At 36.6% G+C, this 14,016-nt stretch overlaps 1 protein-coding gene across 1 annotated transcript in view; it reads right to left on the reverse strand.

Annotated features, from left to right (window-relative positions):
- LTN1 (listerin E3 ubiquitin protein ligase 1) overlaps positions 1 to 14,016 on the reverse strand; it is a 63,893-nt gene that overhangs the window by 25,334 nt on the left and 24,543 nt on the right. Inside the window, exons 10-17 of the mRNA XM_017541920.2 lie at positions 11,481 to 12,290; positions 10,367 to 10,408; positions 4,960 to 5,149; positions 3,929 to 4,168; positions 2,855 to 3,008; positions 1,807 to 1,951; positions 1,225 to 1,411; positions 75 to 231 (exon numbers count right to left, since the gene is read on the reverse strand). Coding sequence (XP_017397409.1) covers positions 75 to 231; positions 1,225 to 1,411; positions 1,807 to 1,951; positions 2,855 to 3,008; positions 3,929 to 4,168; positions 4,960 to 5,149; positions 10,367 to 10,408; positions 11,481 to 12,290 — 1,925 coding nt within the window. The remainder of the gene's footprint in view (positions 1 to 74; positions 232 to 1,224; positions 1,412 to 1,806; positions 1,952 to 2,854; positions 3,009 to 3,928; positions 4,169 to 4,959; positions 5,150 to 10,366; positions 10,409 to 11,480; positions 12,291 to 14,016) is intronic.

The raw sequence follows: 14,016 nt of genomic DNA on the forward strand, positions 1-14,016 counted from the left end.
AAAAAAAAAAAAAAAAAAAAAAAAAGAAAGGAATAGCATAGTCATTTAAAAAGCAGAAATTGGAAGATTCTTACCTGTTAAATAACAGCTGCAAAAGGCCAGAAGTATTACAAAGTACACGTAAATTATCATATGTGATATTCATTTTTTGAAGCATTTCACAAAATCCAGTTAGAAAAACAGGGTTATCTAGTTCTTCACACCACTGCAGTGAATAAAGCAGTTCTGCAACTAAAAGAAGAGACCAAATTATCAAAAGTACTTTGTGAACAAACCCTTCAATTATTTTCACTTCTCTGCCTTGTTTTCTAACACTGTTGTACCCACTCATCTCAAAACACCTATGAACTGATTTTCAAATCTGCTTTGAAATGTTCAAAGATAATGAAAACTGAGAACATTTGTCTGATACAAAATACCACCCTTTTCCCAAATTTTATTTAGTCTGTTTTCTAATTAGTTAAGAATGTGACAAGAACCTAAGTTACTAGAGATACTGAAAGAATCTTCCTACCAATTTGGCACAATTGATAAAAAGTTGTATACAGGAAAAATAACTAAGGGACCCAAGACCTGAGGTGAGAAGTTCATGCAAAATAGGAGAAATGGGAGACAGTATGATACAGTAAAAGGACATGGGCCTCAGTTACAGATTGGGGTAGATTCAAATCTGCATCTCTCTCAAACTATATAAATAGTTATCAATTAGGATACTATAAACTACCTCACAGGACTGTTGTATGAATTAAATGACCAAGTATCTATTATGAAGTCTGGCATATCTTAGGTTTCTAATACACAGTCACAACTCCCTTTTATAAAGGGTATCACAAGTACCCCATAAACATGTACAATTATCAGGTATCAATTTTTTTTTTAATCAACAGAAAATTCTGAATCCTTGATAAAACACCAAAGCCTCACCCATTTTCTTTAGGGTATGTGCCACAGGATCTGCTTATATTGATGTCATAACAGCCTGAGTAGCCTGAGTAGCTAACATCAACTTATGATCCATGGTTAACATGATTATAGCAAGATGCCAAATGCTTCCATCTAATTTGCAATTTAACATTCACCACTTCAAGGTTCTCAACATTAAAATAGGAAAAAGAAGGCTAAAGATTCTTGAATTAAAGATCTAAATTGCAGTGTAATCAAAATTATTTCAAAATTGTATTTATTCATGCATCATGTTATATGTAAATGCTCATATATACTTACTTATTTTCTCAAGCTCATTATTTTCTAAGACTATTTTCTTTCTCAGTGCAATTAAGACCATTTTGCTCAATAATGCTGAAGTACACAAATGGCTGGGAAGTGTCTTTATGTCCTGCTCCTTAAAATCTGTTTTGAAACATTCATAATTCAAACTCAATCTTCCCTCTAAAAGAGGTCTATGTAACCACTGTGAAAAAAAAAACACATTATATACAAAATTATTTATTACCTAAGCAATTCAGACTGAACAAAAAATGAAGCTGTGAGAAGATTTAAATTTATTAGCAAAACCATAGGACCCTAGAAGTTTGGTTTCTATTACAGGAAATTAACATGTGCATTTCTTCAAGACTCTTTAAGTACAGAACCAGATCTTAAGTCTTTGTACCATGGCCACTGCCACAGTCAAAATGTGTCTTGCAAAAAGCAAACATCCGGTATACGAGCATACAAAAACATAAAAGCAAAGCAAAATATTCATTTTATTTATTTTTTTCTCCCCCAAAATAAAATAAAAATATTCAAGCTTGCACGAAATCCAAACTTCAAAATGAAATATGCACTGTCCAATTTCAAAAATACCTGCATAGGAAGAGACTGCCTCATCTTTTCCCATTCACTGTTGTTTGGCATTACACTTCCAATGTACACACCCATAAGATAAGAATCTTCACTCTCTAGAAGCGTATTGAGCAAATCATCAACAGCAGACAAGAGGACTTGGAGACTAAAAATAATGCAAAGAATTTAACTGTTGCAGTTATGCCATGACTAGTTTCAATACCCGAGTACATGTTAAGTACCCTATGATAGCATACCTGAACAAAAAGAAATGATGAAAATAAAAAGAGGTAGGTGATGCTCCCCGACCAACAACACATCAACATAACACAGTCAAACTGGGGAGGTAATACAATATTTATCATTTGAAATCTAGTGTTGCTTCCTATCTATCTCAGAATGAAGGAAACCTGACCTATTTCACACCAGGTATTTTGGAAATATAGCTACCTTATGAAATTCAACATCATTTTACCTAACCCCAATATCCTCTAAATGCATTCTCTCCTTTATTCTATGGATTTAACTATGAGATGTAAAATATACTTGTAATTCAATACCTTAAAACAGTGCCTACCTGCTCCCCAAAAATAAACCAGAACTATCAGTACATGTGGTGACCATGACAGGCTACAATGCACACCAGCCTATGACAAAGGATAATATCACTATCACTTTACTGTCTATAAATTATGAGTCTTAGCAGGTATGGTATAGCAAATTATCCTTCAATTAATTGGCAGTTTAAATGGTTGGTCATTGAAACAAAATGGTTTTGGAAAAACTTGTTTGGATCTTTTCTTAAGAGTCCTATAGATTTGTTACCTAGCAAGTCATTTTTCATTTTTCCTTTTTTAAAGAGACAGCATCTCACTATGTTGCTCAGCCTAGTCTTGAACTCCCGGAGGCCTCAACTGATCCTCCCACCTCCACCTACTGAGTAGCTGGGATTATAGGCATGAGCCCTACAAGTCATTTTTCATAGGCACTCACATTGATGATGGAATCTTATTTAAGGACACTGATCAAGTATAAAAGAGACAATGAAACCAAGCTCAAATGAGGTCACCTGTTGATATCCAAAGATGAAGCCTGAACTTGGTTCTTCAGCCACAGAGCAGACAAATGTAGGAAGGTACTCTCTTTATATGTACTGTCAGTTTGATGAACCAATAAATTTACACCAGAGAGCCAAGTATTTTTCAGTTTAAAGATAAGAAAATCTGAAATCAAGATGTCAACAGAAATTTATCATCTCACTGAATTAACTCTAACCAGCATGAAATGTTTGAAACAATTCTGCAGAGCTGAGATTTTTTTAACACAACATTTAAAAAAGAAAAATTTTTAATTCAATTGCCATTCAAAATTCAACTGCCAAACAAAGCAACTGTGTCATAAACATGCAATAATACAAGCTAGCTTGTATCATAAAAATGTAAAATGATAAAGATTTTAAAAGTTACATTTTTTCTGCTTGAACTTATTTACAAGACTTTTCCTTTTGGATATGTTAAAAAAAATGTTACACCTTTTTCAAATACAGAAGTTAGTATTAAAGAAAGGGTTGGTAGCCAATGATTGGCAGAAAAAAAGAGGGAGAGAGGAGGAAGAAGGAAAAAGAGAGAACATAGAGTTAGAGAATAGCTCTCTATAGGTAGTATTTTTTTATATTCCTTTCACAAATAAGTCTGAATTAGCATATAAGACAAGAATATAGTCCTTAAAAAGATAATCTCATAAAGCAGGAATTTAGTCCTTAAAATGATCATCTCAATTCCATCTTGATATATACTAAAGATTGAATGCTGTTACTATAACAAAGGGATATTATCCCCCTGTTACAAATGAGGAAACTGAAGCACCAAGAAATTATGCAGCATGCCAGAACTGCTGAGAAAGATTCTAACTAATCAATTATGGCTCATTCCAAATTTCTTTGAATATCAAGTTAGAACTTTAGAAAAAACATCTTTAACTTAGTTTCTAAAGCTGAAAGTGTATATGACTGTAGTCCTTTACTCAAAATGCTTTAAACTTTCAAACACATTATGATTCAATTAATAAAGCCTGGGCACTTACACTCACTATGAAGGTCAGAGCCGGAGATTCCCAACAAAACATTTGAGCAGTAGGCTATTACCTGGCATATGTGTTTTTTCTTTGCTCTGAGCACATAACTGAAAGAGAGTTAATAATAAATCTTCAGATGATGGCATTAGCAAGCATCCTTTTGCTGAGCTGAAATAGTTATAGGCCACATCACAGATAAAAGACACTGATGAGTCACTATTTTCAGCTTCTGATAATTTCTTTGTTTTGAATAAAGTTTCATGAAGTTTAACAATAATTCTTTCAACATATACGTCTCCAATCAAGTAATCTAGAGAAAAAAGGTTCAAACAGACAAAAAAATAAAAATATTAACGTGCACTTTTAAATATCTTACTTTGGGTTAATTATCTAATGGGTGTTTCCATGGATTTTAAAATGGTGTTTATGTATCAGACAAAATTTTAACAAATCAACACAGTCTCTCACATATAAAGGCCCTCAGGTAAAAAGGCAGTTTTAAATTAAGTACAAAACAAAAATGGCCTACACAATTAGGGTAAGCAACTTTGCTACACTCAAACCCTTTATAAGTCATGAGTCAACTTTATATGAGTTAAAAAAAACAACAACCTTTAGGATATAAAACTAAAAATATTAAATATCTTCCAAGTCATGGTATGAAGATTAATAAACATTTAGGTACTTATAAGATATGTACATGGACCAGGTGCAGCAGCTCACGCCTATAATCACAGCACTTTGGGAGGCTGAGGCGGGGAGATCACCTGAGGTCAGGACCAGCCTGGCCAACACAGTGAAACCCCGACTCTACTAAAAACAAAAAAATTAGCCAGGCATGCTGGCATGCAACTGTAGTCCCAACTACTTGAAAAGCTGAGGCACAAGAATCACTTGAACCCAGATGCAACGAGCCAAGATCACACCACTGCACTCCAGCCTGGATAAGGAGCGAGACTTGGTCTCAAAAAAAAGAAAAGATATTTGAATGAATAAGTCTTGTTATTTTCAACCAATAAATGTAAGCTGAGTCCCATGTAATTCCCCACAAAGTGAAATGAATTATTCCCTAATAGAAAAAAAAAGCCATATTTTTCCTACCATTTTCAACATGTTGGGATAATACCAAACTTAGAAGAGTCCATCTTTCGGGGAAGTGAGATTCTGAAGATACTCGAGATTTCAAGTCCTTATTACAAAGACGATCTGCTAAGTCGACCAATTTCTCACCAAGGATATCGCCTTTTAGCCAAGGAGTTACTAAAGCATGTTTATCTGAACTAGAACAAGCCTAAAACCATAAAATTAAAGCAAAGGTTAACAGCAAGATCAAATACTCTATCTATCCAAAATATTACTTGTACCATATTACTATCCCTTCATTATCATGGCTCCAATTCTATTCCCCACTCCTCCTCCTCCTCCTGAAGTTCTAGGAAGACTGGTATCCTCCCTGTTTCCCACTAAACCTGAATGATGTTCAATTCCATGCTTTGCTCATGCTACCTTCCCAGCCATAAATATTCCCCCATTGTTTTTTGTTTTACTTAAAATCCCATCCATTCTTTGAAAATCAATACAAATCCCACCTACTTTATGGAGTCTCCCCATCCACTCCAGCCCACAATGATCACTGCTTTTCTCTGGATTTCTAAAGCACTTACTGGATTGTATAATTATATAAATGTTTCATCTGTGTATATCTTGTCTTTCCAATGAGATTGTAAGTTCCTTGAGAGTAGAGAGTGTCTTAAACTTCTTTGATACCTGCTATCAACACTGTAGATATGTTCAATGAATAATGGATAAACTTTGAAAATAGATTTATAAATGCTCTATAAATAGTAAACTTTTGTTCATTAATTTTGCTAAAATTAAAGAACAATTAATGTATAATAATGGTAAATTAATTCAATTATGAACAATGGGATTTATTTCCCCAAATTCTCTGATATAGAGTTACTAAGGCCAGGTATCTGACAGCAACTTGTTTATTTTCATGAGGTGGGGAAGCAAGAAAAAAAAAACTGTGAATCCACCCCCAAAGCATGCTGATCCATGTTCCCAGAGCTTCTTTTGCTTTAAGGGCTGAGAAGAAAGGAATTTGCAACTTGGTTCATTTCAAAGCAATCTGGAAGAAAAAAAAATCCAAGTGCACATTGGGTAGTGCTTGGAAAACTTGATCCTTTTATTTAAAAATTGTAGGTAACCAGAGCTTATGTTTTAGTCCAAGCTTTAGTATTAAACTAGCCTATGACCTTGGACAAATCTTTTAATCAACATGGGCCTATCTCCTAATTTGAAAATTGGGAAGATTAACTTAAAAAATTTCTAAGGTCCTTTTCTGGTTCCAAAACTCAGAACTGTTTTTTAATTGATTATTTTTTTAAAAGATTGTTTTAAGACCAGCCTGACTAAGCAACATGATGAAACCCTATATCTACTAAAAATACAAAAGTTAGCCAGGCATGGTGGCAGGTGCCTGTAATCCCAGATATGCAGGAGGCTGAGGCGGGAGAATCACTTGAATCCAGGAGGCAGAGTTTGCAGTGAGCCGAGATTGTGCAATTGCACTTCATCCTGGACGACAGAGCGAGACTCCCTCTCAAAAAAAACAGATGATTTTAAGACTCTGCTCAAAAAGTATTAAGGTTCCGTAAAACAAGAAAAACTACTTTAGAGTTTAGATGGCAATGATGCCTGCTTTCCCAGTGTAGTTTGACAAGTAAAACCAATCTATTCTGCAGAATCCTGGTAAACAAACTTCTGAATAAAATACCTCTCCAAATAGCAAGGTTAGAAGTTTAACTTAATGTACAGGCATACCTCATTTTATTGGGCTTCCTTTTATTGTGCTTTGCAAATGTTGCAATTTTAAAAATCGATATTTGTGGCAGCCCTGCATTGAGCAAGTTTATTGGCACCATTTTACAACAATATATGCTCATTTTGTGTGTCTGTGTCACATTTTGGTAATTCTCACAATATTTCGAACTTTTTCATTTAATATATCTGGTATGGTGATCTGCAATCAGTGATCTTTGATGTTACGATTGTAATGTCTGAGGGTGCCACAAACCATTGCCATATAAGAGGACAAACTTAACAAATATTGTGTGTTCTGACTGCCCCACTGACCAACCATTCCCTAATATTTCTTCTCTGGCTTTGGGCTTCCTTATTCCTTTAGACACAACAATGCTGAAATTGGGCCAATTAATAACATTACAATGTCCTCTAAATGTTCAAGTGGAAGAAGAGTCACACATCTCTCACTTTAAATCAAAAGCTAGAAATGATGAAGCTTAGCAAAGAAGGCATGTTGTAAGCTAAGAGAGGTAGAAAGCTAAGGCCTCTTGAGCCAAACAGCCAAGCTGTGAACACAAAGGAAAAGTTCGTGAAGGAAATTAAATGTGCTACTCCTGTGAGCCCAGGAGTAACAGAAAGTGGCACAGACTTACTGCTGATATGGACAAAGTTTTAGTGGTCTAGACAGAAGATCAAACCAGCCACAACATTCCCTTAAGCCAAAACTTAATTCAGAGCAAGACCCTAATTCTCTTCAATTCTATGAAGGCTGAGAGTTGAGGAAGCTACAGAATAAAAGTCTGATGCTAGCAAAGAGTGGTGTATGAGGTTTAAGATACCAACTCCACAATGCAAAAGTACAAGGTGAAGCAGCAAGTGCTGATGCAGAAGCTGCAGCATGTTATACAGAAGATCTAGCTAAGATCAGTAATGAAGGTGGCTACACTAAACAGATTTTCATGGGAGATAAAACAGTCATATATTAAAAGATGCCATCTAAGACTCTCATAGCTAGCAAGGAGTCAATGTCTGGCTTCCAAGTTTCAAAGGACAAGCTGACTCTCGTAGGGGCTAATCACTTTAAGTTGAAGCCAATGCTCATTTCTCATTTTAAAAAATCCTAGGGTTCTTAAGCCTAGCTAAATCTATTTTGCCCGTGCTCTAAGTAGAACAACAAAGACTAAATTATGGCACATTTATAGCATGGTTTATTGAATATCTTAAGCCCACTGTTGGAAAAATGAAGGAAAAAACATTCCTTTCGAAATAGTACTGCTCATTGACAATGCACCTGGGTAACCCAAGACCTCTGATGGAGATCTAGATGGACATGTATAAGGAAATTAATGTTGTTTTCAAGCCTGCTAACACAACATCCATTCTGCAGTCCATGAATCAAAGAGTAATTTCTACTTTAAAGTCTTATTATTTAAGAAATATATTTCATTCAGCTATAGCAGCCATAGATAGTGATTCCTCTGACGGATCTGGGCAAAGTCCATTGAAAACCTTCTGGGAAGGCCAGGCTTGGTAGCTCACGTCTATAATCCCAGCACTTTGGGAGGACAAGGTGGGTGGTTCACGAGGTCAGGAGATCGAGACCACCCTGGCCAACACGGTGAAACCCCATCTCTACAAAAAAAAAAAAAAAACCTCCTGGAAAAAACTCACCGCCATTAAGACATTCAAGAACCATGGGAAAAGGCAAAAATAGTAACATTAATAGGAGTTGGGAAGAAGTTGATTCCAATCCTCATGGATGACGTTGAGAGGTTCAAGACTTTAGTGTAGGAAGTAACTGCAGATATGCAGGAAAGAGGCAAAGAACTAGAATGATGCAAGAAGCCTGAAAATGTGACTGAAATGCTGTAATCCCACAATAAAATGTGGATGGATGAGGAGTTACTTCTTAAAAAAGTGGCTTCTTGAGATGGAATCTACTCCTGGTGAAGTGCTGTGAACGCTGCTGACATGATCACAAAGGATTGAGAGAATATCACATAAACTTAGATGAAACAGCAGTGGCAGAGTTTGAAAGGATTGACTCCAATTCTGAAAGAGGTTCTTCTGTGGGTAAAATGTTATCAAACAGCATTGCATGCTACAGAGAAATCTATCATGAAAGGAAGAGTCAATCAATGCAGCAAACTGCACTGTTGTCTTATTTTAAGAGACTGCCACAGCCACTCCAGTCTTCAGTAACCACCCTGATCAGTCAGCAGCCATGATCGAGGCAAGATTCTCCATCAGCAAAATGATTACAACTCGCTGAAGGCTCAGATGATCATTAGCACTATTTAGCAATAAAATAATTTTAAAATATGTACATTGGTTTTTAGATGTAATGTTATCACACACTTAATACAGTGTAAACAGAACTTTTATATGCACTGGCAATCCAAAAAAATTATGTGACTTGCTTTACTGCCATGGTCTGGAACTGAAATTACGATATCTCTGAGGTATGCCTGTATGAACATATCTAATGAAAGAAGCTGCCTAGCTGTAAGGAGATGAGGAGGCTACAAACACAGCCTAGGAAGTTCCAATCACAGCTCAGGAAGAGGATATGCTTCCACACAGGTGTGAGTATTTGCACTTTATGACAGGTACATTCCTAAGCTGGAAATGGATACGTTAGTCCACTCTTATCAAATTATTTACAACCCCTGCTCTGATTCAAGACTTACAAAGGAGCTTTCTGATAATTCTGTAACTTGGCTACAGGGAGAGAAGGCACTGGATAAACTAAGGTAAACAGTGTGCCTTTGTCATATTCCTCACTGAAAAATAAATATTCTGTATTTATTTTGTAAAAATAAAACTATGGGGAAAATGAGGGGTTACTATTTAATGAATACAGGGTTTAAGTTTGGCAAGATGAATTAAGTTATGGAAACTGCACTACAATGTAAATATACTTGATACTACTGAACTGTACATTTAGATAGGAATGGTTAAGATGGTAAATTTCATGCTATTTGTTTGTTTACTACAATTTTCTTACTAAATAATAGAAAAAACTTGCAAATTCAAGAGTTAGCTATGAAAACAGAAAAATAATTTGAAAATGCTTTAAAAAGGAGCAAGAATTTTAGGTAGCTAGTCATAACAATATTTCTATAGTTGAAAAAGTGTTAGTTACAACATTTACATCCTCATTAGGAAAGAACACAAGTCGTTTTGTGAAAACTTATAAATTGCTTTCATTATTTTATTTCTTTTCATTATTCTTCCCAATAATATTCTTAGTCAGTGACAATCACAAACAGACTGGAAGATTTTTATTTACCTACATTGTGTTCCCAAGGAGAGAAAACTTAATTTCCTGATGTGTTCTAGCCAAAGCTAGAACCACCAATCCATTTCTACAGCAGAAAAAGTAACTAAGAGCAGAAAGGTGTAGCCTTAATTAAAAGATAATAAAATGTTTTAATCTGCCCTTTTGTACCCTCTAGGAAAGAAAGAAATGATTTTCCAGAGCCTGTTCATTTTTCCCTAATATTACTAATCAGAAAAATACTACTACAGGAAAGGAAAAGAACAAATATCTTCCCATATTATAGGAAGAAAGTCACAAAAACGAGGAAGTTCTCTAACACAGAACCTGACTACCTGACCATATTTATTGTATAAGACTATGATTTTAATATTTGTATTCCCATAAATATATAAAAAAAGAAAAAAATCCCTAAGATACCTTTTCAATAATCTTAAGAAGAGAATTCCACTTCAGGTCCACCTGAAAAAAGAAAAAGAGTTAGAAACAATCTGCTAGAAAAACTTTTTGTTTGAGACAAGGTTTTGCTATGTTGCCCAGGCTAGTCTAGAACTCCTGGGCTCAAGCCATCCTCTCACCTCAACTTCCTGAGTAGTTAGGACGACTACATGCATGCACCAACATGTCCAGCTAAAACTTTTAAAAAGTAAATGAAGGCCAGGCGCAATGGCTCACGCTTATAATGCCAGCACTTTGGGAAGTCAAGGCGGGAGAATCATGAGGTCAGGAGATAGAGATCATCTGCCAACATGGTGAAACCCCGTCTCTACTAAAATACAGAAAATCAGCAGGCACAGTATTCCACGTCTATAGTCACAGCTACTTGGGAGGCTGAAACAGGGGAATTGCTTGACCCCGGGAGGTGGAGGTTGCAATGAGCTGAGATCATGCCACTGCACTCTAGCCTGGGTGACAGAGTGAGACTCCATATTAAAAATAAAATAAAAGTAAATGAAGTACCCATGTAACCAATACAAAACTAAAACATTCTTTTTTTTTTTTAATTGCATTTTAGGTTTTGGGGTACATGTGAAGAACATGCAAGATTGTTGCATAGGTACACACATGGCAGTGTGATTTGCTGCCTTCCTCCCCTTCACCTATATCTGGCATTTCTCCCCATGCTATCCACCCCCAACTCCCCACCACCCGCTCTCCCTCCCCTCTTTCCCCCCAACAGACCCCAATGTGTAGTGCTCCCCTCCCTACATGTGTTCTCATTGTTCAACACTCACCTATGAGTGAGAACATGCGGTGTTTGATTTTCTGCTCTTGTGTAAAACTAAAACATTCTTATTCAACTTTTTAAATGTATGGATTAAAAGAATTCACCTATTAATTACCAAGTATCTATCACCCTGGTACTGCTGAACATCTACCCAGCAGCCTTAGATACTTCCCAAATCATGATCAAGAATATATTGCTTATCACCAAATTGGCACTCACAGTGAAGAAACAACCAGAAAACAATACGCAGGCTCATTCTACTCATCTATTATTGAAATAGCTTAAAAAGATATACAAGAGGAATACCTTGGTTAGATCATCCAAGACTTTTTTTCTTTCCATATCATTGTCACAGCACCCAAGAGCACTGTACAAAATGTCCACCAGGAAACCAGAATCCTTCCTTTGATCTTCATTTAGCCAACCTATCAGTTTCTGGTATAAAAACTGCACCGCGGGATTTTTTTGTGCAAGCTTGGCTATTTCAGGAGGTTTGGCTTGGCCAATACTCTGTTTTTCATCACCAAGTAGCATTTTAAATACTTGGCTTGAAGAAAAGGAGTCAAGCAGAGTAGAAAGAAACCTCAGATGTTGCTCTGACTTTTGTTCATTGACATAATTAAGGCTCATCTCTGCCAGTTTACAGACTAAGACTTCCAAAGGTTTTTTCCTTAGAGGAGATAAAAAGTCTGAAGAATTATGAGTGAGAGAAGGTTCAGTTGATAATTCCCAGCCTTCAATGTTCTCTCCTTCTGAAGATACACATTTTTCACTCTCTTTATTACTTTCAGGTGTCTCATCAAGAAATCTAACCTTACCATTTTTTTTCTTATTTGACTTCAATGAGCTCTTTGGCTTCTGAAGCACCTGTAATAGGTTAGATACACCCAAAACGGACTCAGCATTAGCTTCTGGCTCATTGATTTTCGAGATACAGATCTCTGACAGTCTTTCCCAGAAACGTATCAGTACATTCTCCAAGTTGCGAGCTGTTTTTTCATCTTTTTCCATGTCTGCTTTGGCTTCCCAGGAACTTAAAGTTTCTGCTAAATGGTTAAATAGCTGCCCATGTTGCAACCCTGGGTCTTTGAGAACTGCATCAATAAAAGGGATCAACTGAAAGAAAAGGTATAGTATCATAAAATATATATTTGGTCTTCAACCTCCATCTCCTGGCACACAACTCTAAAATCCCTGGAATCTCCAAAGTGACACCATTTTGTAAACTAATAGGTTGATTGGTGGCTGGCAGCACCTATATAGCAGGATGGGGGCCTATCTTCAGAAAGATCAAGGCAGGATTAAAGGGCTAGAACTTTCCATACCACCCCAACCTCCAGGGACACAGAGGCAGCCGAAGGTTAAGCTGATCACCAGTGACAATTACTTAATCATTTATGCCTAGTAATGAAGCCTCCATAAAAATGCAAAAAGACAGCATTCAGGGAGCTTCCAGATAACTGAACATGTGGAGGTTCCTGGAGGGTAGCACACCCAGGGAGGGCATGGAAGTTCTTCACCCCTTCCCATATCTCACCCTATGCATTTCTTCATCTGTATCCTTTGTAATATCATTTATAATAAACTGGTAAATTGTTTTTCTGAGTTCTGTGAGCCACTATAGCAAATTAAGCAAACCCCAGGAGGGGGCCATGGGATCCCTGATTCATAGCTGGTTGGTCAGAAGCCCAGGTAAAACAGCCTGGGGCTTAAGATTGGCATCAGAAGTGAGGACCAGTCTTGTGGGACTGAGTCCTAAACCAGTGAGATCTGCCACCATCTCCAGGTAGATAGTCAGAACTGAATTAAAGAACACATAGCTGGTGTCTGCTACAGAACTGCTTGCTTGCTTGGTGGGGAAAAATCCCCACATAGTCACAGAAGTCTTCTGTGTTGATTACTATAATGTCAAAGTAAAGGAAAAACTGTTTTTTCCATTCACAGAAGGTAAAAAATGTAAAAGTTCAATTTTCTTTCAAGAGAAATAAAATTTAAACAAAGTATTTGTAAAACACTATAAAATTTCATATTTAACAACTGAAAAACATAAATTTTCCCCTAGAACTATGAAAAAAGCTACCTTGAAGATCCCTTTCGTATCATACAAGAGCTTAATGATTTCACCTGAATTATTTCTTTTTCATGATATAACTGGCTGGGATTCTTGGTCATTAACAATCTAGTTTTCTTTGCATCTTCTGGACTCGAGTGTTTTGTTTTTCTGCCTTAATTATAGGCAAATCTAAGATTTGAGACTACAAGCCGATATGAAAGATACCTAGGACCCACAAGAGTGCAGAATCCTATTTCCTAACTTACAAAAATAAGGGAAGTTAACTGAGACATCCTAGGATGTGGGCTTCTATAATCTCACTAAGCTCCTATAGTAAAGAACCATATTCCACAACCTGTTCTTATCTCTGGTTCTAAAAGCCAAACCAAACTTTCACAGAGCATAATTTGAGTATTTTAGAATTGACAGATGATTATTTCATGATTTAAACTTACTATAAAAGATCACAAATAGCATCTTCAAAATTCTGTTTTGCATTACATCTTTCTAAAACAGGGTTTTTACAGGCCGGGTGCAGTGGCTCACGCCTGTAATCCCAGCACTCTGGGAGGTCGAAGCAGGTGGATCACCTGAGGTCAGGAGTTCACAACTAGCCTGATCGACATGGTGAAACCCTGTCTCTACTAAAAATACAAAAATTAGCTGGGCATGGTGGTGGGCACCTGTAATCCCAGCTACTTGGGAGCCTGAGGCAGAAGAATCATTTGAACCCAGGAGGCAGAGGTTGCAGTGAGCCAAGATTGCACCATTGCACTCCAGCCTGGGCAA

The sequence above is a fragment of the Cebus imitator genome, unplaced genomic scaffold, assembly GCF_001604975.1.
Source record: "Cebus imitator isolate Cc_AM_T3 unplaced genomic scaffold, Cebus_imitator-1.0 Scaffold138, whole genome shotgun sequence".
Taxonomy (NCBI): Eukaryota; Metazoa; Chordata; class Mammalia; order Primates; family Cebidae; genus Cebus; species Cebus imitator.